This window comes from Canis lupus, chromosome 23, assembly GCF_048164855.1.
Source record: "Canis lupus baileyi chromosome 23, mCanLup2.hap1, whole genome shotgun sequence".
NCBI lineage: Eukaryota > Metazoa > Chordata > Mammalia > Carnivora > Canidae > Canis > Canis lupus.
In genome coordinates this window covers 14,903,602-14,926,702 of record NC_132860.1, presented here as the reverse complement: position 1 = coordinate 14,926,702, position 23,101 = coordinate 14,903,602, and the positions used below count along the sequence as shown (strand labels likewise).

The following is a 23,101-nucleotide window of genomic DNA, read 5'->3' as shown; positions in this document are numbered from 1 at the left end:
GAGTTCTGTGATGGGGACAGGAACAAACCTGATGAACAGGGAAGGCACAGCTCGGCTCAACTCTAGGAAATACCTTTATGTGCTGCAGCAGTAACGAGGGTCGCCAGCACTTCCTGAGCTGTGTTCAAAGCACCATGTGCCAAGCATGTTGACGTGGATACTGTTCTTCTCCGCAGTCTGTCAGAAACATGAGGGTACGTTCATGAGGATCCATCGCCAGGAAGTGGCCGTGCCAAGGTTGGGCTCCACTCTGTGTGCTTAACCACCTCCCTGGACTGGTGCAGAAATAAAGAGATTATTCAGACAGAAAGACAGCTGCCTTCCAAAGTGTGAGCTCCCTCGGCACAGGCTGGATAGCACAGTGCCCTTCACCTTGGGTGGAGAGCTGGGCTGGGTTTCCCCTGAGCACCTTTTCCAACTTGTGGTGCTGTGATTCTCCTCAGGGTTTGGGGCAAAGAAGTGAAAGAAGCAGAGAAGGTTTCCACCTGGACTTTAGGATGCATCTCCCACCATGCTGTAGTGGCGACATCTGCATTCTAGTGGAATGAGAGGCCTGGTCTCTGAATAGCTGTGTGAGGTTTGGGGCAAATGCAGTCAGCCAGACTCTGCTCTGTAGGTGGGCATCAGTGGTCTCACTGTGTTGCTCTGACACTTACAGTGAGTAGCGTCCCTGGACACGTCGAGGACTCCACAAATGTATTCGAGACCTGAACATCTTGTAGTAATGTAGCAGAAAATCAGGCCAGAGACATGGAAGGGGCCAGGCTTGAGAGGATATTCTTACCAGGTGGTTTGGAACCCTCTTGAAATTCAAGTGGGAACCAGAATAATTTTTTTTTAATTAATTATGATTTAAATATGTAGTAAATTCACACAGTCCAAAATCGATAAGCATAACAGAATGGAGGGAGACTTCCCTTCCTTCTAACCACAGTTACTAGATCCTTGTGAATCTTTCCATTTATTTTAATACATATACAGCATAATGTGAGTATATATTCTCCTACCTCACTCCTTTTTTGAAGGAAAAGATGTGGTCCAATGTGTGTTTTGGGAAGATGACAGTGGCAGCAGGTTAGAGAGTGGCTGGGGTAGGGAAGTGACTCTCCGGTCCAGGTATTGGGTGGCAAGAACCAAGCCAGGGCAGCGGCCTGGCCGTGCCCAAGGGGAACAGAAAATAAGGAATGTCGGAGGGGAGAGAGATCATGCTGATAAAACTAAAAGGCTTTGGGGGACCAATTAGCTATGGGAGGAAGAGCGTAGTGGAGATGACTGTGTTTTTGAGACCAGGGATGGTGCTGAAATTTGAAGAGCCATGGAATAGAGAAGGAGGCAGGATTGCTAAGAACTCCCTGTGTGATAATGCCCTTGCCTCTTGTCAAAAATAAACTTGCTGAAATGGGTATTTGAAACAGAGCGGCTCAGGAATCCGCTCATAGATGGCTCAGGAATCATCTCATAGATGGCAGGGTGGAGATTTGAAGTTTGAATCCAAAGCCCATGATTTGAGGAGTTCGAGGGAAGCAGCATTAATCACCATTTAGGGAGATCTGCACCAAGCGCTCTCTCATGGATTCCCTCACAGCATGACACGGAGGGGGCCAGGAGTGGAGTGGTCATCGGAGAAGAAGGATGCCTAACCCCCCCGCCCCACCTCCCCTCTGGGGACATGAATGGCAGGCCTCTGAGGGAGAAGGCACAGTAGTTCTGCAGGTACATCCTGCACATCACCTTACTCTTTTCCATGAAGGCATTCGGTTAGTGTGGCCCCAAGAATGATTTAATTTTCATATTTTTATAGCTTCTTTCAAAGGCCTAAATTCACAGATCAACGAAAATTCCTTTGTTAAATCACAAAACCTGGTTTTAGTTTGGAAAATGTGACCAGCGCGGCTCTAAGGAAATACAAAATCGATGAGGCCTGTGGCAAAATGAAGGGCAGGTGGTTTGTATGGGGACTAGATTGGAGAAAAAAAAGGAGTAAAATCAGAAGCAGGGTGAAAACTCCACGGAGTGCCAAGAGAATCCTTGCCTGTGTTGTGACAGGGTGGAGAAGGACGAGGTCTCTCTGGAGAAGCTTCCAGGCCCTGCGGTGGCCACTGAGGCTGCACTGCCTCTCAGAAAGGGGGTCGTGTAGTCACAGGAAACATCTGTTTGTCCAGAGCTGGTTTCTGGCCCTTCAGAAAAGAGGCTCCTGCTGCTGCCCCCGTGCATGGCTGATGGGGGGGAGGTTCCCATTAACAGTGGCCCTGCGTGCCAGCACCTGTGCAGCACCCTGTGGCCCGACCAGACTGTCGCGTTTGCTCTTCCCTTTGACCTTCACTGTGACCCCCGGAGAAGAGCAGGCCTGGTGTCATCCCTGGGTTCAGACGAGGAAGCCAAGACCCAGAGAGCTTAAGCAACTTGCCCCAGGCTCCCCAGCTCGGAATCAGCAAAGCCTGGCTTCTAATCCGCGCGTTGTTCGCGAGCGCACCACGTGCTTGGAATAACGGTCAGAAAGCGCAAACCTTCCCGGTTCTCAGAGAAGGGCTGCAGCTGCTCTGACGGCTGGCCGTGCCCAGTGTTTATGCTGCCCCCAGGTTTTTCTGGTAGGACACAGTGATGCCGGGTTTTGGGGGTGGGGGGGATGGCTCACTGGTGTGCTGCCGCCCCCCCTCCGCTTTGTCCCGTCTGGCGGCCGAGCTGTCCTAGCTGCCCCAGCTGCACCCTCTCACAGTGGTGGGTGGTTTACTCCTGTGTCTGAGCTGCTCTGGGCACGCACCCTCTTTTTTTCATTGCCATTGGGGGATGAGGCAATTGAAAGCATCTGGAAATGTGGGTTTTATGGACGTTTCACAGAGGCCCAGCCAGGCTCCATCTGCTTTCCTTGGCAGGTCAGCACCCCACCCGCCTGCCTTCCCCGTTTGCTGCCCCACGAGGCGGTCCGTGGGCCCTTCCAGCTGCACCTCCGTGCGGGAAGACACACTTCTTCCTGACAACACAGCAGCCCCTCTGTGAAGATGGCCGGGGCGAGGTGGTGCATGGCGGTGTGAGATCCGGCCAGGAAGGACTCACTTGCTCCTTATTCTTTGCTTTCAGTGCTGTTTGTTTCTGAGAAGAGCGCAGGGGAGGGGGTGAAGCAGTGCCCAGGTGCCAACCAGCCAGATCGGGGCTGGTGCCTCGGAGCAGTTAGCTGAGGAGAGGCCCTACTGAGATGCCAGCCCAGCCAGGCCCTCCCCGCACGCGCCCCCTACCCCTACCCGGCTCCCCCCAAGCACTGAATGTGCAGGTCACTCTCCTTGGCTTGGCCCCACAGCCCCTCCCTGTCCCTGCAGGGCCGGGGGTTATCACAGGCTGCCCACGCTGCCCTGGGGGTGTCTGGACGGAGCCCAGGCAAGGAGAGGGGCAGGAAGCAAATGTAGGTGATTTGTCCCTGTTCTGTTCCAACTTGTACATTAACATCCCTTGACATGAGTTATGAGTCTTGGTTTCTTTAAATTCCTAAGTGGATTATAATTTTTCTCTTGGTATTATATGACAGCAGTCATTTTTCAAGGTTTTACTGCGTTCTTCAAATACTTGGAATGTTTGAACCAAGTCTGGGAGAAGACCGCCATCTTCATGCCAGACAGTGTAGTGCAGCTCTGGGCGTGTGAGGAAGGAGCGCCACTGCCGCCCATTTGTCGGGTGTCTCTGTCCTTTTGCACAAAAAAGCGAGCTGCCTCACCAGGGATCTCTGGAATAGAGTCTATTAGCAATGCTCTCAAAAAAGGGAAGAGAAAGAAAATAACCCCAGTGGCCGCTTTGGGGAGTTGTGGCGTTCCGGTTTGCTTCATCTTGATGATGGGCCCTTTCAAGGACAGGCTTTGCACGCTTCAGAGAGGGGTCACTGACCGTGTCTGAGGGAAATTCAGGGGCCAGATCGTTCCAGGCTCCGGGTGCACATCACCCCCACCTCAGCCACCCTACATTACAGTAGCTAAAGGCAGTTTGGGAGCTAGTGGGAATCACCCTGTGTGTCGCAAATGTTCCTCTCTTAATTTCTGCTCTAAATTTTGGTACTTCCATTTCGTTGCTGTCAGAGGAACAATCTTAATTTCACATTATCATGACTGAAGTAAAGAAACATCATGATTATTTGGGGCAATAGTAGCAGTAATAATAACAAATTATGTGCAAGCACAGCATATAATGTTTCCATAAACATAAAATAATATTTTCCACACATTATCTCATTTAATCCTTGTGACACTCCTTCGAGATAGGTTCTGTGGTTGCTCCTGCAGTATGGATGTAGAAGCTACCCCAGAGGGCTGGACTTGCCCATTTTAACTGACCCCACTAGGAAGTGGCACCTGCGTCAGGATTCACATGTGGACCCTAGCTGACTCTGGAGTTTGAGTGCTCCTCACCCCTCTGTCCAGACTCCCCAAGCAGAAGAGAGGGGACAGGAGGTGGGAAGAGAGGGGAAAGAAGCCGACCTTAGAACAGATTTGGGAGAGGAAGAAAAGTCCTTTGTTAATCCCTCAGGGTAGCTAAATAACCTGTTGCAAGTAACTTTGTGGAGTTTTTAGGATTGCATTCACCTTTGTCCCTGGTTGCAACTGCTGTGAAGAATAACTGAAGGGATTATAGCGATGAAAAGAGAAAATGAGCATTTTCCCCAAGTCAAAAGAGAAATCTGTGTATTAAGCTTGTGTCAGGTGCCTGCTGAGCTGCAGGACAAGTCTTGATCCAGGTAGGATTTTGCTGGTGCATCAGTGGTGTTTTTGGTAAACCCTGCAGGCAGACAAGAGTCCCAGCTTTTGCTCAGTCATCCTGAGTGTTCAAGCCATAGGAAGGCTCTGTGATCTGACCAAGTTCCTTTCGAGTCCAGGGAACTTGTGACCACCTAGAATAAACATCCTGAAGCACAGCTCTTAATATTTTTGTTTCCCTTTATAGTTCTTTCTTTTGCTCAAAAACCTCCAAGATGTTCCAAGATAGTTTTTGGTTGGCTATTTATTTAATTCAATAAAGTCATATCGTGTATTTTGTATTTAAGCCAAATTGAACCAGAGTCATCATAGCCTATAAAGAAAAGCTGTCTCCCCACCTCTCAGTCCCACTCCTTGAGGACAGCTACTCATAGCCTTTCAGCCATTTCTTTGTATATTTTCTCCATATTTCGAAATAACATGTTCATACCTTACACTTCATTACTTTCAGACAATTTCTGTTGACTTTTTACTATGGAAAACCAGGACTTAGCTCTCTAAATACATTGTTCTCTTCCCTCCTTATCCTAGTGTTGGTTATGTCAAAATTTTTGGTTTAACACTCAGCGTTTGTATTACAGGCCTATAAATTTCACATGCAGCATGGTTAATGTGTGACATATTAGAATCATTTTTGTAACACTGTTTTTCCTAGGATTCCTCACTGTTTTTTTTTTTTTTTTAAATCCAGCTTTTGCATACCTAAACAAATTCATCCCCAGCATTCCTAAAAGAGTTCTCGAACTCTTCTCCAGAGGGTCAGATTAGTCAGGGAACCTTCCAGGTCCGTTGTCCCTTTGGTGACACTTCTCCCGCTCTTCATCCACCCCGGACTGGCTGTTGTCCGGGTCAGCTGCCCAGCTACTGGGTCGGTGCATTCTTTCCTCCCTCTTCTGAATGATGGCCCCATCTCCTTTTTGCAATTTATTCCCTCATTTTGTGAAAACGTCCTCCTCTGTCATGAGAATAGTTGCAAGAAGGGTTAATTTTCTGAAACATTACAAATTTGAGTGTATCCTACTCTTAGATGTGATGGGTAATTTGGTGCTCATCATGGTTTCCACTTGCGAAACTTTATGCACATTTTCAAGTGAGCTCCAAGTGTATTTTCAAGTGAGCTCCAAGTGTGTTCTCCTTGCCACTGAATAACACTGTATGTTTAGTGCTGGAGAATACAGCCATTTGTATAAAAAGAGCCGATGAATGCTGATTTAAGTCAGTGATGTACAGGAGAGGGGATGTTGACTGTCTTGATTCGCAGTCTTCTCTACGGGAATCCTTGAGAACCTGTATTTACATAGGCAAAGAGGATTCTCAACTTAGAGGCAATAACTCCATACAGTCAACTCTGTAGGTTCTATGAAGAGAGGGATTTTGTACTCTTAGCTCACACATTCCCTGTGCCTACCATAGAATGTGTCCTAGGAAAGCTGGTTCTACTGAAATCCATAAAAGAAATAAGCAGAGTGAATACTCTTTTTTTGTTGTCATTGATATGTTAATGATCAGTCTATCTCCTGAGTGCCTAAGGAGACTTTTTTTTTTTTTTTTTTAATAATTGGACAAACCAACATTAACCTCTATTTTGGACATTAAGAAAATTTAGTCTTGGGCTTTAGTATACATAACTTCTTGACATTCACCCTGTTTCTGCTTATATATTACCCCCAATACTTGGGATTTTAGTTGTTGATGTTGTTTTTGCACATATTTGTTTCCTGCTCTTTAAAATAGAATTACCCTTTGGTTTTGGGGAAACCACCACTGCTGAAAAGAAAATGGGATTTATTTGGGAAGGAGAGAGGGAACTAAGGTATTCATGCTGGCCTTCTTCCCTTATAAGGAGAACTGGCTGGATGGAAAGTAGTGAGAGCCTTACCAAGTGGTTTTTTAGAGCTTTGATTTCATCAAAACTTGAACCCAAACATCTCAGGTAGGTTTCTGCTTTTTCAGTCTTCTGCTTTTGGGGGCAGAGGGATTCCTGACCTACCCAGGTTGAATTAAGGGGAGAGGAAGGGCGGTTTGTCTCACGGCTGTGGTCTCCAGGATACCTTCTTTAGTCCTTTGTATTCTTAGAAACAAAGTCACCTCTTGGCAGCAATAAAGCCACCCAGATGCCAACAGTTAGGGTTTAGTTTCACGTCACCAGCCTTGGAGAGGCAGTGCCCGGTTTCCTTTGGCAAAGACAGCCTGCCCTTCTCAGTTCATTTAAGCCACTCGGGCACAAAGGTAACTTCCTCAAAATAGAAGCCTTTGAAGAGTCTGTCTGCTGCATCTGCGAATCATTATTTTATCCTGAATTCTAATTTAACTTCTTAGACTTTTTGAAAACACTAGTTAGCTTTTTTTATTCTTCTTCTCTTTTCTGAAATCAACTTTCAGAAAAAGTAGATCTGAGTTGAGAAGGGTCTAGGCATTTTCTTCTGGGAGACGGTGTGGTTGATGTTTGCGCCAAATGCATGGCCTGTGGCATTGACAGGCCCAAGTTTTATTCTTAACTCCAGGACTATTCCCGGAAGTGTGACCTCAGGCAAGTCTGTTCATCTGGGAACTTCCATTTCCCCACATGTAATGATTTTAATAAAATGTCCCTACAGTGTCATTGTGAGGCCAGGATTACCTGAGGTCACATGTATAGAAAGCACATTGCACAGAGCAGACCTAGCTCTTTCCTTCCTTCAGGCACAAGAGAGGCCCACACCCTGAGTAGCTTGTTATGAGTGGGCCAGAATCAAGGATTTGAACAGTCACATGGCTTCACAAGTTGTTCCTAGCTCTTGGCTTACTTGTGTTTATTTTTTCTTTGCTAGGCAGGAGGGGTAGCTGAAGCAGGAAAGTTCTTTTCTTCTCCCCCAGGATCTAGTAATCTCCCATAATAATAAACCGCAACAATAGTCATCTTAGCAGCTGCGATTTATCCAACACTTCTTATATGCTGGGCCCTATGCCGAGCGCCCTCTGTGCATTATTTCCTTTAATCTTCAGTCCCGTGTGTATTACCTATATTGTATCCCCTTACGCATATGAGCAAAACTGAGATTTCAGGTTCTTATCTGGCTCCAGAGTTTTGGTGCTTTGTGCTCAGCACCTTGATTTTCAGCCATATCTTTATGGCCCCCCTTAAAGTATGCTAAATTTTACCCTCCATTTGCCTTTCTGTCCTGTTGACATGTAGAGGTCCTGAGTTCCAGGAGTAGAGTGCAGGGGCCTTTGGAAGTCAGGAGCAAAAAAAAAAAAAAGACTGCAAGTCTCAGCTTCTTAACCTCTGTCCTAGCTCTGCCTGCCAATGGGCGGCTGCCCAGGAGGAGGAGCCAAGAGCATGGCACTCAAGGAAGAGACTCCGCTTCTGGCCACAGGTGTCCCCAGAGCTCTGCCTGTGTTGCATCCTTGCCCATAAACTCACTGCCTGCAGGTGGCACACGGACGTGACAGAACAGTGCCTCCCACACAGAGCTAGGTGGGGCTGGGAGCTGGTTGCCAGCAGAGGTTGTTGATAAGGGTTAGATGGACAGATGTGCAGAAGGCCAGTCATCTGGATAATAAAGAAGAGTGCCTTTTGCCCTCAGCTCTGAGAATGCTGGGTAAGTGGACACTAAGCGGAGAAGCTAGACAGGAAGCGCACACGACTCGTTCACCTTTCCCGCTCTGCCTTTACACCAGCATCACTGTCCCCAATTCTGCATGTGTTATTTTTTCTGCCTTCTACCTACTAATGAGAATGGAAGCTCGTTAGCGGGAGTGTCTCAGACATTTCCGTGGGCTTTTGTTGGCTTATAATTGGAAAGATGGTATGACAACATTTGGGAATGTTTACAAAAAGGTCAAAGACATTCCATTATACCCCATAGTCTCAGCTCCTCAACCTGGCAATGGCTTTGACTTTATTTTAAAAATTATCTTCCGTTACAGGTACATCTGTCCCTGCAGAGTGGTTTCCAGCCCTCTGGCTCACCTGAAAGGCAGAGCTTGTTGGGTTCACCTTTTTCATTTCACCTGATACCTTTTAGAGATTTTGAAGCTTTGGTAAAAATATCACTCTGATGTTGGACAAAAAGAGGGGCTTAGCCCTCTCCCAGAAGATGCTAGGCCCTGGCCACAGCCCTCAGGGGTCCATCATCATGCAGGACTGATATCGGAAGGGGTGTCGAGCTTCCTGCCCTTTGGTCCTGTAGCCAGAGCCAATGCCTGCATAGCAAGTCATGGATTTAAACCAGCATTTCTTCAGGAAACATTTATGGGGTTTCATGACCATGTGAGTTTAGGAAACTTCAAGTTATACCAAGTTAAAAAATGTTTTTTAATTATGCTAATACCCACTGTGAATCTTAAAGGAGGGGGTTTTATAAAACAACAATAATAGCTGGCATTTATCATTTACTATTCATTGAATCTGTGAACTCTAGTAACCTCCTTATATGCAATTTCTCATTTAAACCTCGTAGCACTCGTAGGAAGCAGAGGTTAGCACTTTCCTCATTTTACAGACCGGGGAGGAACTCACCCAATGTCTTAGCTCATTTTCAGTGGGCACAGTATTTTGTGCTCGAGCAGGCAGAGTCCAGACCCCGTACTCTTACCCAGGATACAGTACTCTTCTAGTAAGCACTTCGACCAAGCCTTCTTTTTGGGGAGGATTTCTCATTTTAATGGAGTCAGTACTCTGAATGACTGTAGCTGGAGAAAAATATCCATTTAAAATTGAAAAGTAAATAGGGACTGCCAGGGGAGTAGGGACATGGAATTTCTTGTATGAGCCCTGATGGGTTCTAATCTCCCTGCAACACCAGCACCCCCAGATGTCTCTGTGTCCTATTAGGCTGATGTTACAGTCTTCTCAGCCCAGGAGGCAGGCATGGAGGTCCTGGGGTAGAAAGTGTAGGCCATTTCTCAAACCTGGCTCATACTGGAATTCATTTAATGCTCATTAAAAATTACTGATGCCTGACCTCATTTTCTGGGATTCCACGTTAGTCTGGATGGCCCCAGGCATTGGTGATTTTTAAATGTTCCTTGAGAACCATTGGTTTGGATAACTCCTTTGTGGTCCAGTTACCATGTTTTATACCAAAGCAAGAGAAAAAAGGGTCTCTTTCATAAGTTTAAATGACTTAACAGGATTTTGATTGGTTGACTGGTTGGTTTGTGAATGAGTGACCTGTGTTCTCTGATGACTGGCCCCATATAACCTCGTACCACAAATCCTCTCTATGAGCTGTACTCCCGACCCTAACTTTGCAGTGACAACCATGTACTGACCAGCCCCTATGCAGAAGCTTTGGACTGGTTACCAAGGGAACTGGTGAGAAAGAGGCTCAGCACTCTGACTCGTATTGGAGGAAGTTGGTGGGTACCATTGCCCAGAGCACTCCATCTGTGCTGTTGCTAGCGGAGCTGGAGCAAGAAGTACATTCTGAGTGACGGTGTTAGTTGACCAAACACCTACTCCTCATTGGGCTTAACTGTAACTCTTGGGCTCCAAAGGGTGTTGCTGTCATTTTCAGTTGAGTCAGGTGACACTTGGTGATAGAACAGTTTCTTGGTTTGGTAGTCGGGTAACTTCAGCTTTTACTACTGTCTACAAAAACGCTTTTTTAGGGAAAATAGATGCCCTTAAACTGATGGTTTTAACCCTGAGCTATAATGGCTTTCCTTACCGTCTCCGTCTTTTCAAAGGCACAGACCCTAGGCCATTCAAGGCATGATTCCGGGATTTTGGGACTACTGCTCTTCCAGTTCAAGATAAATGTGCCCCAGGTTGACCAAAGGGTTTGTAATGGGAATGTTTCTGTTGGTTTCTTACAGTACAACAAACACCTCTTCGTGCACATTGGGCATGCCAACCATTCTTACAGTGACCCATTGCTCGAATCAGTGGACATTCGTCAGATTTATGACAAATTTCCTGAAAAGAAAGGTGGCTTAAAGGAACTGTTTGGAAAAGGCCCTCAAAATGCCTTCTTCCTCGTAAAATTCTGGGTGAGTAAGACATGGCTGTGGTGGTGGTGGGTTTCTTCTGCACGGTTGCATCCTGTTGGTGGGTGCGGAGCAGCACAGCTGGGCGTCACACCAGCCTGCCCTTGGGGGGCTGTGCTCGCCCTGGCCTTGAGTTGTCCCTGGGCACAGGTGCCACCAAGCAGCGTTTGGTGTCCCTGCCAAAGAACAAGAGAGACGGGAGGCCACTGTGGGCTTCAGGGCCCACGTGTGCCAGGCCGGAGACCTCACAGGTGACTGGAGTTATGCTGGAAAACACGGGGGCCCTGGACCTTCTTTCTGTTCTTGCTCCATTGAGCGAGGCGATCTATGAAATTCCACTGGAGCACGGGACCTGAGGCAGAACAGGGCTGGGATGAATGAAGATCAAATTTCCTGCTTCAGGATTTTAAAAGTGGCAGAGAGAATGCAAGACGGCTTTGCCCAAGGTGCTGCCTCCTTTGTGCTTTAAAACCACAAGGCCCGGTTCCCCCTGGTGCTGGGGCTTGCTGCTGTCCCACGGCCTTGGAGGGGAGCTTGGCTTCTGTTCTTTCTACACTAGTCAGGCCCAGGCCTGGGGACTGCTAACAGGTCTCAGGCATGCGGAGGACATGTGCCTAGTGGGGGTGAGGACACCAAGGCAGCAGGACACCAGATGACCCGTTAGCAATGAGTGTTTATACGTCCTCTTCAGTCTCTAGAAAATCTCCTCCAATATTTGCACTCCTTAGTGTGGCACTGGAGGCCCAAAGTGAGCTGGTTCCAGGGTGCTTTCCTTCCGTCTGCCCTGTGCCTGGCTGCTCTGTGTCTGATGGACTCTGTACCTTCTCTGCCCTCCTGCAGGGACACTTCCCTGAGATGGTGGCTCCTTTATGACAGCACCTTCCTCCCTTGGAGCAGGCAGATCATTGATTTTCCTCTTACTCCCAGCACATTTTGTTAATCAGATCCCATGCTGAGTCATAATTACTTGGGTGTGTGTCCCACGCCCCCTCTAGACCCGGACTGGCCCCGGGGCACCTTACTCCTAATAGTGGCTCCCATTTACTGAATACCTGCTGGGGGCTGTGCTAATAATGCTTTCTGGCACTTCCTCCAGTCCTCACAGTGTGAAGTGGAATTTGCCTCCTGTCCAGCTAAGAAAACAGACTCGGAGATGACAAAGGACAGGCTACTTGTAGGGTGGGGACCCTGGGCCTCTTATTAGATGAGTTTGGCTGTAGCGCCTCCGCTCTTTTTTCCTGACTGCTTCACACCCTGTGAACCCTATCCCATGGAGGAGAGAGGGGGTGTCTTTCCGTCCATCTGTTCACTGAGGATTCTCCAATACTGAGCAAACACCTTCACGAAACAGCCCAACAAATGGGGACATAAGTGGATAAATTAAGGAAAATGTTTTAAATTTCTTGGAGAATTTACATAGTAAATTTAGTTTGTTTAGTTTCTTGTGTCCTTACATGATAACTAGATTTCATTTTTCATGATTCTGTATTGAATTAGGATTGTGAAAATAGCCTTCTACTTATATTAATGTTCTTGGGACAGGTAATATACATGGATAACCTGAACAAGCAAGAAGACCTTTCTAAATTGGGGGCTGCCACTAGTGATTAGAATGGTGGTTGGAGGTCAGTTATTATGTGGTAACACAGCAGGTTTCAAGGTATGGCCTGCGGACTCCCAGGGAGTTCATCGATATCCTTTCAATGGGCTGAGAAGGCCAGAGCTATTTGCACTGTGACACTGAGCGTGTGAATACTGCTGATAGGCACACTGATAGTTCAGAAGCAGTAGGGTAAAACGCTGAAGCTTTGGCTTCATCCAGCTGGTCTGCACACACAGTTTTTAAAAAGAGAACTGGTTACACCAAGAAGGTCTTCTATAAATTTTATTACATCTTGAACCTAGAATACACATTGCAAATGAATACACTGAGCCTGCCTGCCTGCCACTTCAAGGAAAACAACTGACAGTATTTATTACCAAAGGAAAAATTCCAGCTTTCTAGTAAAAATAAGAGCTTTGGAAAACTTGTATCCACCTCCATGAACTTGATAGCTTCCCAGTACTTTTTTTTTTTTTTTCCCTAAAGATTTTATGTATTTATTCATGAGAGAAACAGAGAGAGGCAGAGACACAGGGAACTCGATGCAGGACTCGATACAGGGACCCTGGGATCACAACCTGAGCCAAAGGCAGAAGCTCAACCCCTGAGCCACCCAGGTGCCCCAACAGCTTCCCAGTACTTAACAGATTTTTCTGGTGAGACCCACAGCCATATTAACAAAAGTGATATATTTTTTTGATATTGTATGAGATAAACCAGTGGATTTTCATGGACTAGAGTATGAAAAGTTCATTGATAACGGTTTCAGATTCCACACTGCAGCTAATTTTTAAGAAACTGTCACTTGTTAAATTTTGGTATAGTATTACAGAAAAATGACCACAATTATCTGAAAAGCCTGTTAAAATACTCTTCCCTTTTCTAGTTCCAGATTTGTGTTAGGCTGGATTTCTTTTTTTCTTTCTTCTTTCTTTCTTTTTTCTTTTTTTTTTTTTTTTGTATACTTGAACCAAAACAGCACATCATGGCAAACAATGTAGAAGCATGCTTGAGAATCTAGGTATTTTCCATGAAGGCACACATTAAATGTATTTCCAAAGTGTAAAACAGTACTACCCTTTCAATTTTTCTTTCGTTTTTGAAAATATAGGTATGTCTAATTAAAAAAGAAAAAGATATAATGAGTTTATTTTTTTAAGCAGATAATAAATATGTTTTAAATGTTCTCACTTTAAATTTCCACTACAGAAAGTGTAGCTAGATGTAACTTACAGAAACAAAAGCTCTTTGAGGACCTCAATCAATTTTAAGAGCAGAAAGGGGTCCTGAGATCAAAAAGTTTGAGAGCCACTATTGTGAAGGATATAAAAAGAGGCCGTTCTACTCAGGTTAATTATAATTAATCAGTAATTATAGGATATGATGAAAGGAAGCCATTTTCAGCACTTTCAAATGAAACGGTATTGGTTTTTAATGATAATAAGATTTCTTATAATTAGCATATTATTTGGATATAAAGCAGAAGAGAAAGTCCTTAGAAAGCTGTTCTTGTTTTTGCTTCCCAAATTTTCCATTTCGTTTGGGATAATTTTAATCAACGCTTTCAGTGATGGTGCCTTTTGGTCATAGATCCCCAAGTAGTGAGGTCTAGATGTGTGGTCTAGAGTGTGGTCACTAGTGTGAAATGTCCAAATTTAGAAATAACCGCCCTGAGATTACATATAAACTTATTAACATTTGCAAGATTAAAATAGAGCACTTCTATGAATGTGGTAGACGACTTTCCTCCCTCAGTATAATTGTGAGCAGTACTTAACCTTTCTAAAGACATTCAGTTGCAACAACGTTAAATGAAGAAAGGCCATTCGAATTACATTTACAATTTGCTGCAACTTAAAATCTCATTGGCTTCCTCTACTGCCTTAGTGAGAATAAATTATATTTAAAACACCTATCTTGGGTATCAGGTGTTTCCAGCAGGTGTTTCTTAAGTAGGTTTAAAACTCCCTTTGAAATATTTTTTGTTATCAGCAGGTAACAAAATCAGAATTCTTGTTTCTGTGTGAATTCCATAAATTTCAACAGAGATCCTACACCCATTCTTTATTCTTCCCTCGTTTTCCTCGGTCTCAAAGTGCCTTGAAGTCTCTGGGTTGTCTTCCTTTGCTCATATGATTGTTCCTGAAACTGTTTTCAGAACATCAGCCACTTCAGCCTGGCTCAGCCAGGCCAGACAAGGTCAGGCGGTTGCCGTGGAGGAAGTACTGAGTGCTACCCCCAGCACCTGCACTTCGAGGTCAGCGGCATGGTGGCGCACCAAGTAGTGGTCAGTGCACTGTTCTCAGGGTGGAAGACTGGCCCCCGGGGCCTCGGGCCCCGACACATAAATGACTAGCAGAGGCGAGGATGCCAGTGTGGGTGCCCCATCCATGTTCCAGCATGCCACTACTTAGCTCCTTTCTATTTCCTAGGACGAGCCTGTCCTATGGACAATACCACGTTTTGCTTATCCATTCACTAATTGATCGAGTTGGGGATTGTTTCCACTTGAGGCTTTTGATCAATTCTGCTATCAAGTCTTTGTGTACAAGTCTTTGTGTGGACATACGGTTTCATTTTGCAGCATCTTTTCTTGGCATTTTTCCATAGGTGTGGAATGTCTGGGTCCCACGGTGGCTCCATGTTTGATTTAAGAAACTGCCATGCTGTTTTCTTTTCTTTTCTTTTTAAGATTTTATTTATTTATTCATGAGAGAGAGAGAGAGAGAGAGAGGCAGAGACACAGGCAGACGGAGAAGCAGGCTCCATGCAGGGAGCCCGACGTGGGACTCGATCCCGGGTCTCCAGGATCAGGCCCTGGGCTGAAGGTGGCGCTAAACCGCTGAGCCACCGGGCTGCCTGCCATGCTGCTTTCTTAAGCAGTTTCTACCATTTTACCTTCCCATCAGTGAGATATTAAGGGTCAGTCAACAGTCCCTTCAACCACTAGGGCTGCCAGTATGAGGGTAGGGAGAGGTGACAGCGTTGTAGACAAGGGGCTGGCTAGCGAGAGCGCCAAGATGCAAGGTACAGGTGAGGTGCATTAGATGAGCTCAGGTGCCTTCAAGTATCTTGAGGTACTTTGCACCTAGGTCTTCACTTGTATGGACAGCACAGGTAGGTGGAAGAATTAGGAAGACAAAGAATCAGCATTTGATGTCAGCAGTCAGTGGTTTTAACAATTTTTGAGCCAAGAGAATATTTGGATTCTTCTTACTAAGTGTTACAGTGGCTTTATTTGCCTTTTGCCTTCTCTGTTTTTCTTTTCATGACCATCTCCTGATTATTTCCTTTCTCTTCTTTCCTGCCTACTTGTCATTCACTCTTGTGCATCTTAATCCTACACCTAAAAAATTTTTTTAAATATTTAATTACAAAGAGAAGAAAAAGGATTTTGTGGAAATGGGAGGAAGGGGCTTCTCTCTTTTTCAATAGTTGAACATGACTTAATGAGTCTTTTTTGAGCCAGGCACTCCACCAGGCATAGGCACATACTTGATTATTATTTAATCTTTGTGAGGCACATGTGGTTATTCCCACTTTACACGTGAAGAAATCGAGTCACGGAGAGGCAGAGTGACTTCTGCAAAGTCACACAGCTAATCAATGCCGGGTCAGCTGGACTCTGGAATCTGTGCCCTTTCCGTGAAATCTGTGTATGGCCTCTGCAGGGAGCATGCACAGCTCCCTAGCCCATCCCCTGACCTGTCCTCCTCCCTGGAAGCCAGTGATGATAACCAAAGGGAAGCAGACCAGTTTCTTCCTGAAGTCCTGCCATCATGGGATGCCCTGGCGTCCATTTACGTGGGGGCTTACAGGGAACAGACTGTGGCTACCAGCAAGTGCATGTCAGATCCTGAGACTTACTAGAAAGATCCATACAGCACTATTCGCTACCTTTGCAGGGGGGACTAGGGGAGCGGCATCATCTTTACATTATGATTACAAAAGCAACATAATATTCTAGACAGTCTTGGAAATGTATAATTTTTAATTCATTCCTAAATGCACCACAAATATAATCCATGTTTATGTAGCTTGAATGAAGAATGCATTAAACCTGGTATCCTGCTTTTCTTCCCTATCAGACACCCTTCCGTGTGGCCATATGCCACTGTATCGCCAATCACCATTTTTAATGACTATGTGATGTCCTATTTACTGGGTATATCCTAATTTAGCCATTCTTATTTTATTAAGTATTGATCATAATACTTTACATATGTGTGTGCATGTGTAAATAACCACGCTGATTTTTCTAAGGTCGTCAAGCACTGAGTAAGTAGAGCCAGCATCCTCAGAGCCTGGCGTGCCATGATATAAGACAAAACAATTTTCTCTTGTCACTTTGCTTTTTGAATCCCTCTTCATCTCTCTTTCTACTCAAAGATTTTAATTTTTTCTCATTCTCTATAGAAACTATTAATAAGGTTGAATGTACTATTTTCCCTCAATCTTTTTTTTAAAAAGAAGAAAACTTATTTATTTGATAGGGAGAGAGAGAGAGAGAGAGAGAGCACAAGTAGGCAGACAGCAGGCAGAGGGAGAGGGCGAAGCAGGCTCCCCACCAAGCAGGGAGCCGGATGCTGGGTTCTACCCCAGGACCCCAGGGTCATGACCTGAGCCGAAGGCAGACGCTTAACTGGCTGAGCCACCCAGGTGCCCTGGTTTTCCCTCAATTCTAAGACATACACACGTTCCCATCTCAACAGTTCTAGAAATAGGATGCTGCTTAGAGCAGACGCCATAAGCACGATGCTGGCCCCTCCAGAGATGAGGTTTTCATCACCTGCCCTTTGGGACCTGAGCCAACATTGAAGGCATCTCACCACCACCACCCCAACCTCCCATCACCTTAGTTATTTGCACTAGTAGTACTATAGACGACTAGTGCACATTTTAGCTTAAGTTTGAATTCCTACTTAAAACATCTCAGAAAAGCTAGCATTAAAGTTAATGATCGAGGAGGCATGTGTGGAACCAGATTTGTGATAAATGAGGCAGACTTGCATTAGCAGAGAACCAGACTTTTTTTCTTCTAAGATGGTGATCCATCAGGTGCTGTGTAGGCCCTAAGGATAGAAGAGGTCCACCTGCAAGCAGAGTCCTGCTCCATTTCAGCCCTGAGATTCACGCACATGGGTTGCCAGCGATATGGCACATGAAGCAGCTAATTTAAGGTAAAATGCCAACTGTCTTGGTATTGACCACAGGATTCCCAAAGCTAGACAAGGTGCGGGTATGATTCCATCATGAATCCTAAAAGACAGAAACCCAAGTCCCACTTGCAGCTGACTTTCAAGAGAAGTTCATTTCCAGCCACATGTGGTTTACTGAAGGAAATAAACAGAATTAATGGGTTTAACCAAATAAGAAACACAGTGAAACTAATATTTTTGAAGGAGCCTCAAAAAATTCTGCTCTGTCCTACCGGGGTGTTGAAAACTGTCAAGTTTGGCTCAAAGAAAGACATGTTACTAGCATGTTACTTAAAACCTTATAGATAAAAACGATTTAGAAGAATAGCATGATGAAGACTTAGTCTTAAAACTTTGATTGGAATATTTAAGTAATGTGGAAATGAAATTGGTTATGGATTCTATTGTTAAAGATGATTTTATATGCACTTATATAATGTTTCTTTTTTCCTTTCAAATTATTATTGAATTAATGGTATTTTAGAAACCAGCATAATATGATATTGCCCTGTGGTTAATCATAATGTTTTGCTTTTTAAAATTCTTGAGATGATGATCATTTGTCTAAGCAATTAACGATAAATATGTTTATATTTGTTTTTAAAGATTGTATTTATTTGAGAGCGAAAGTGAGAGAGCACAAGCGGAGCAGGGGGGAGAAGACGAAGCAGAGGGAGAGGCAGGCTCCCCACTGAGCAGGGAGCCCGATATGGGACTCCATCCCAGGACCCTGAGATCATCATCTGAGTTAAAGGCAGATGCTTAACCAACTGAACCACCCAGGCACCCAACAATAAATACATGTATAGTTGTTCAACTTTCTTTACCTTATTTTTCTAGGGGAAGAAAACGAAAGGCTAGTTTTACTAACTAGAGCAGTTGTGAGAAGATCGTATAAAACAGAGTGAGGGAAGGCTAGTTATCTGGAAAGAGGACAGCAGCCTTTAGAAGATTCTTTTATCTTGGTAGGAATTAAATCACATTTGTTGGACAAAATGACAGGCGCTATAAATAAAACAACTGGGCTTTATGTAAGAAGAGACACCGGATGCACATGGAAGCTGCCCGAATGGCCCCCTCCAGAGTGGCAGCCTGTGTCTAATTGGATTCAGCATGATTTTGATTGGAGTTGTAGACTTGAGTCTATCATTTGGAACCAAACCCGCCCGTTGCTATTCGTGGAAAAGGAAGTTAGCAAAATGGAGTGATTTGCTCCCCACACGTCCTAAGCTGCTATCAGCAAGGGAAGGGCTTCTCAGTTCAACAAGCCTTTCATGTCTCTGTACTTCCGTCTCATCTCAAAATAGTGTTAAGTCCTGAAATTACAAGAGCAGTATCGAGTGGTGGCATGACGTAGATGGAAGGAAGATTAGCAAGTAAAACCACTATGTTCAGAGGTATTTATGAGGCTAATACATAATAATATATCGTGGGTGTTCTGTGATCATTTTTACCAGTGGTCTGTTTTTTTTAAAAACTATCTCTTAAAGGCAGGTTCTGATACTTCATGGGGGGAAGGGCATGTGGATAAGGGGAGTCCATGAACCTGCACATGCTTCCATTTTGGTTTGATTTCCTAAGAAAACTACCTGAAGCTTGTTAGCATTTTTTGCTTTGCTGTCTATTGTTGCTTCCTTCCTGTTTTCCTTTCCCCTATTGCACAGGGATAGGACTTTGTAGGCCCACCACCCCCACACTCCCAGGAAGCAGGAATCCCATCTGTAACTTTTGCATCTCCAGCAGTGCAGTGCATATAGCGGATTTTTAACAGTTTTAAAAAAAAAATCTGTTGGCTGAAAGGTCATTTTATTTCCTTCCCTACACCTAGATAAAGTGCTATACATCAGGGGCTATGACACACCTGCCAGGTAGCCAGCACAGACATCACATGCCAGTAGAGGAAGCATCTGATAGTTTATTGAGGGATGCTTCTAAAGGAATGTACTGAAGCCAGGGAGGACACCTTGAGAGATGCACACCAGAGCTTTTCCAGGCCATCTCTGGAGTTTGTTATGTTCTCTTAGAAATAGTTTTTGCATTTGCATTAAGTAATAAACATATACACCCTGGTGAGTCATTTAGTCAACATTCAGTGAACTCTACACTGATCCTAGAGACCTGGGAAAACAGACCAGAGTAAGAGGCACACCTTAGGGTCTGGTATGGGATGGCAGGTGAGTGACAGCACCATGGGATAGGAGTTGTGTCGGAAAGGTGGAAGCACAGAGGTAGAAGGAACCCTTTTTGCCTGCGAACATTCCAGAGGCCTTACAAAGACATAGCATTTGAGCAGAATCTTAAAAGAATTTGGTCAGTGGAAGGGGAGTGGGAAGGAGTTCAGGGGACGTAGACTTTTGTTCAGAGACAAGGAATCCTACTGGGAGGCATTGAAGGTCTTCTAGAACTTGGAGAACAACGAGAGATGAGGCGGAAACCTTGATCTCTGTTGCCATTCCTCTACTTAAAAGACTTACTGAATCCACCTGAAAATATAAGGCAGAATAGGACAGCCTAGAAAGTAGGAGCAGAAGCTCGCTCTGCTTTTCCCCCAATCCCTTAACCTCAGTCACTATGGATACTTTTTTTTTTTTTAACTTGAACACTTAAGGACATCTAGGCAGAAAGTAAATTAGAAGTTCCTTAACCTCTTGCGAGATCCCGTCTGAGAGCTGTTCCTCTAATGCTTTCTGACCTGGGTCATCTGGCTCAAGTGGTTGCTCACACAGCCCAGCTCAGGAGTCCATCCTTTCCTGCACGAGGATGTTGAACTCCACACCCCAAGGTTACAGGCTGAGATGCTAAGCCCCTGTCCTCCCAAGAGCTACTGCTAACCAGAAGGTCCAGGGGCAGGCAAACGCATGATGCATTTGCACACCCCAGTATTTGCCCTGTTGATGGTGGCACAATTAGCTTCTCTGCAACTGTACCTCAAAAAAAACCCGAGAAGGAAAGAACTAAGGTGTCGGTGTCACGGTGTTCTCATCTCCAGACCTGGTTTTGTAAGAAATAAGTGACTTATTTGGACATAGTCATAAACCTCTCAGGGGTCTTGGTCAATTGTCTAAAATGAGACCCAGGCCCTTGGTGATATATGAAATCCCTCCCCACTGTGCAAGTGGAGATCCAGAGTACATCCAACCTCCCACCCTATTTTAATTTACTTTTTACATTACAAAAGCAATATAAGCTTATTATAACTAGTCCAAGGAGATCAAAAGACCATAAAAGAAAAGTGAAGTTTCCCCACAGCCATGTATCCTTCTGGAGTTTTTACATGCATCTACAAACATTGTACATTATTTGATTTTACTAAAAAGAATTATATTCTGATGTGAAAATGTTGGGGTTCAGAGTGAACAGTCAAGAAAGAATCCTTGAGACATACTCAGTTTTGTTTTTGTTTAAGATCTCATTTATTTGAGAGAAAGAAAGAGACCGCATGAGCAGGAGGAGGGGCAGAGGAAGAGTGAGAGAATCTCAAGCAGACTCCTTGCTGAGCATGAAGCCTGATGTGAGGCTCGATCCCATGACCCTGAGATCATGACCTGAGCTGAAACCAAGAGTCAGACACCAAACTGACTGAGCCACCCAGGCACCCCAAGTAGGGTGGCTCTCTTAAATCACGGGGGTAGTACCTGTGGGCAGAAAGAATCGCATTGAGGTTATGAGGGGGTGGCCAATTAGAACCTTTCAAGTTGCAAAGGGGTTAGGGATAGTCAAAATCTCTAAGGAAATTTGGAAGCAAGGTTTGCAGGACCTTGAGGGCTAGCTGTTGGGCCTTAGCCATGAGGCCCTTCAAATGTATATCAGTGGGCCATATGCTTGAGGATGATTGCTAACATATAGCTTGGGGGGTGGGGGTGGGGTAGAGATATGGGAACTTCCCAAAGGAATTTTTACGTGTTAAAGTAGGTTTATAGGATCCTGGAGGTCAGGATAACATTAAGCCAAGATTGCTTTTGCCCTTAGCAAACTATTATCCTCAAGGCATTTAAATTTCTAGAGGAAGATCACTCTGCCTGTCTCAAGGACTTGTCAGTGGGCTGTCAGTTGTGAGATTTAATGTTTTTCTTACTTAAAATATCGTGAGCAGAAAATGTCTTTTTACAGCAATGAGATTTAAGAGTAAGTCCCAATTTTTATTATTCTTTTTGGTAAACATGACTTGCCAGTAGAGGTGCCAGATTTAGCAAATAAAAATACAGTCACCCAGTCACATTTTAATTTCAGGTAAACAACATACACTTAAGTGCACATGTGTCCCGTGCAGTCTTTCAGACACAGATAATAAAAAAGTTTCTTACCTAAAAATCAAATGTAACTGGGTGTCTTGTATTTTATTTGGCAACTCTACACTTGTTAATTGATTTGTTGTCATTCCATAAAGGACTCTTTTTTGCACAAAAACTCCAGACCAGAAAAAGGTCCTTTTTCCATCTTGGAAAGGGTGGTCTCTGGCCAGTGTTCACACACCTGAAGAATGTGATGTGTGCAGGGCTAGCTCAGCTGGGAGCCCAGGACTCATTAACCGCCTCCATTGGCAAGAACTGCCCTATGCAGCTGCTTTGTACTTGGAGCTGAGACCTTGGCTCTTTCATCCCAGCTACTGTGTGAAGTCACCAGTGGCAGTTACCTGAAGTTGTGTGGGTGATATTAATTGAATTTTTTTTAAATGAATGCTGGTATTTGTAGGAATTTGCAATGCAAACAGCCAGCCTTTCAAGCAGTGCATATTGTAATTAAAGCAAGCTTTTAAGATTCTTTGAAGTACTAAATGTTTATGAAATTCAAATAGGGGTGCCAATCTGCACAATAAAGGGGCTCTTGGTGGTGTTTTTTTAAATCTTCTATTTTGTAGATGTAAATATATGCCATAATTAGTGGAAAGTAACTTGAAGAGCCAGGCTGAGTTTATTCCTATTATTCTTATTTAAAACAGCTGTGGCAGGAACCCTACAGCTGCTGTCCCGTTGTGTTGGGCAAGGGTGCAATGGTCTGAGGGGAACGTATTAAAGACTTGCTTCCCCGAGGTCAGCTTCATCACTCTCCCCCAGTGCAGGTTGCCTTGTCGGGGAGGTGTCCCAGGGTCATCCCAGCGATCCCCCAACTCAATCCACTGATGCCAAGGGGGTGGGCCAGGGGGCAGATGCATGCAAATGAGTCAGGCCGGAGGGTTTGAGAGCAGCCTGCATCCTCACGCCTGCCCTCCCCCCCCCACAACCAGGGGGGCCCCCCCAGCACTGCCTCCTGGGCTACTTCTGCCCGCCGGCTTATTGCCCAGTGCAGACCGATTGTCCTTTGGCGCCCGCGGGAGCAGCTGCAGGCCCACGTGGTGCCCTGCCTGGCCGAGCCTGGCCATGTGGCAGGCCTGGCCAGCCGCCCACTGCAGGGCCCGGCTCCCAGTGCCGCCTGCCAAGGAGCCAGATGCTGCCATTGGAAAAAATTGCTTCACAATTTGAAATCTTGGGCCTTTGATCATGGCTCAGAGAGGATGAAGAGGAGAGGTTCAAAGTGGCGGTTTGAAAATGCCAGCGTCTCCTTGCATCCATCAGTGCCTATTAGGACTGTCTCTTATGAGGGGACAGTCCTCT

The 23,101-nt window shown here is 45.1% G+C and overlaps 1 protein-coding gene across 8 annotated transcripts in view; it reads left to right on the top strand.

The window, feature by feature from the left end:
• The window catches only part of TEAD1 (TEA domain transcription factor 1), a 268,795-nt gene that overhangs the window by 218,626 nt on the left and 27,068 nt on the right, over positions 1-23,101 (top strand). For all 8 annotated transcript variants that reach the window (XM_072794037.1, XM_072794036.1, XM_072794035.1 and 5 more), the window contains one exon: positions 10,539-10,712. In XM_072794037.1, coding sequence (XP_072650138.1) covers positions 10,539-10,712 — 174 coding nt within the window. The remainder of the gene's footprint in view (positions 1-10,538; positions 10,713-23,101) is intronic.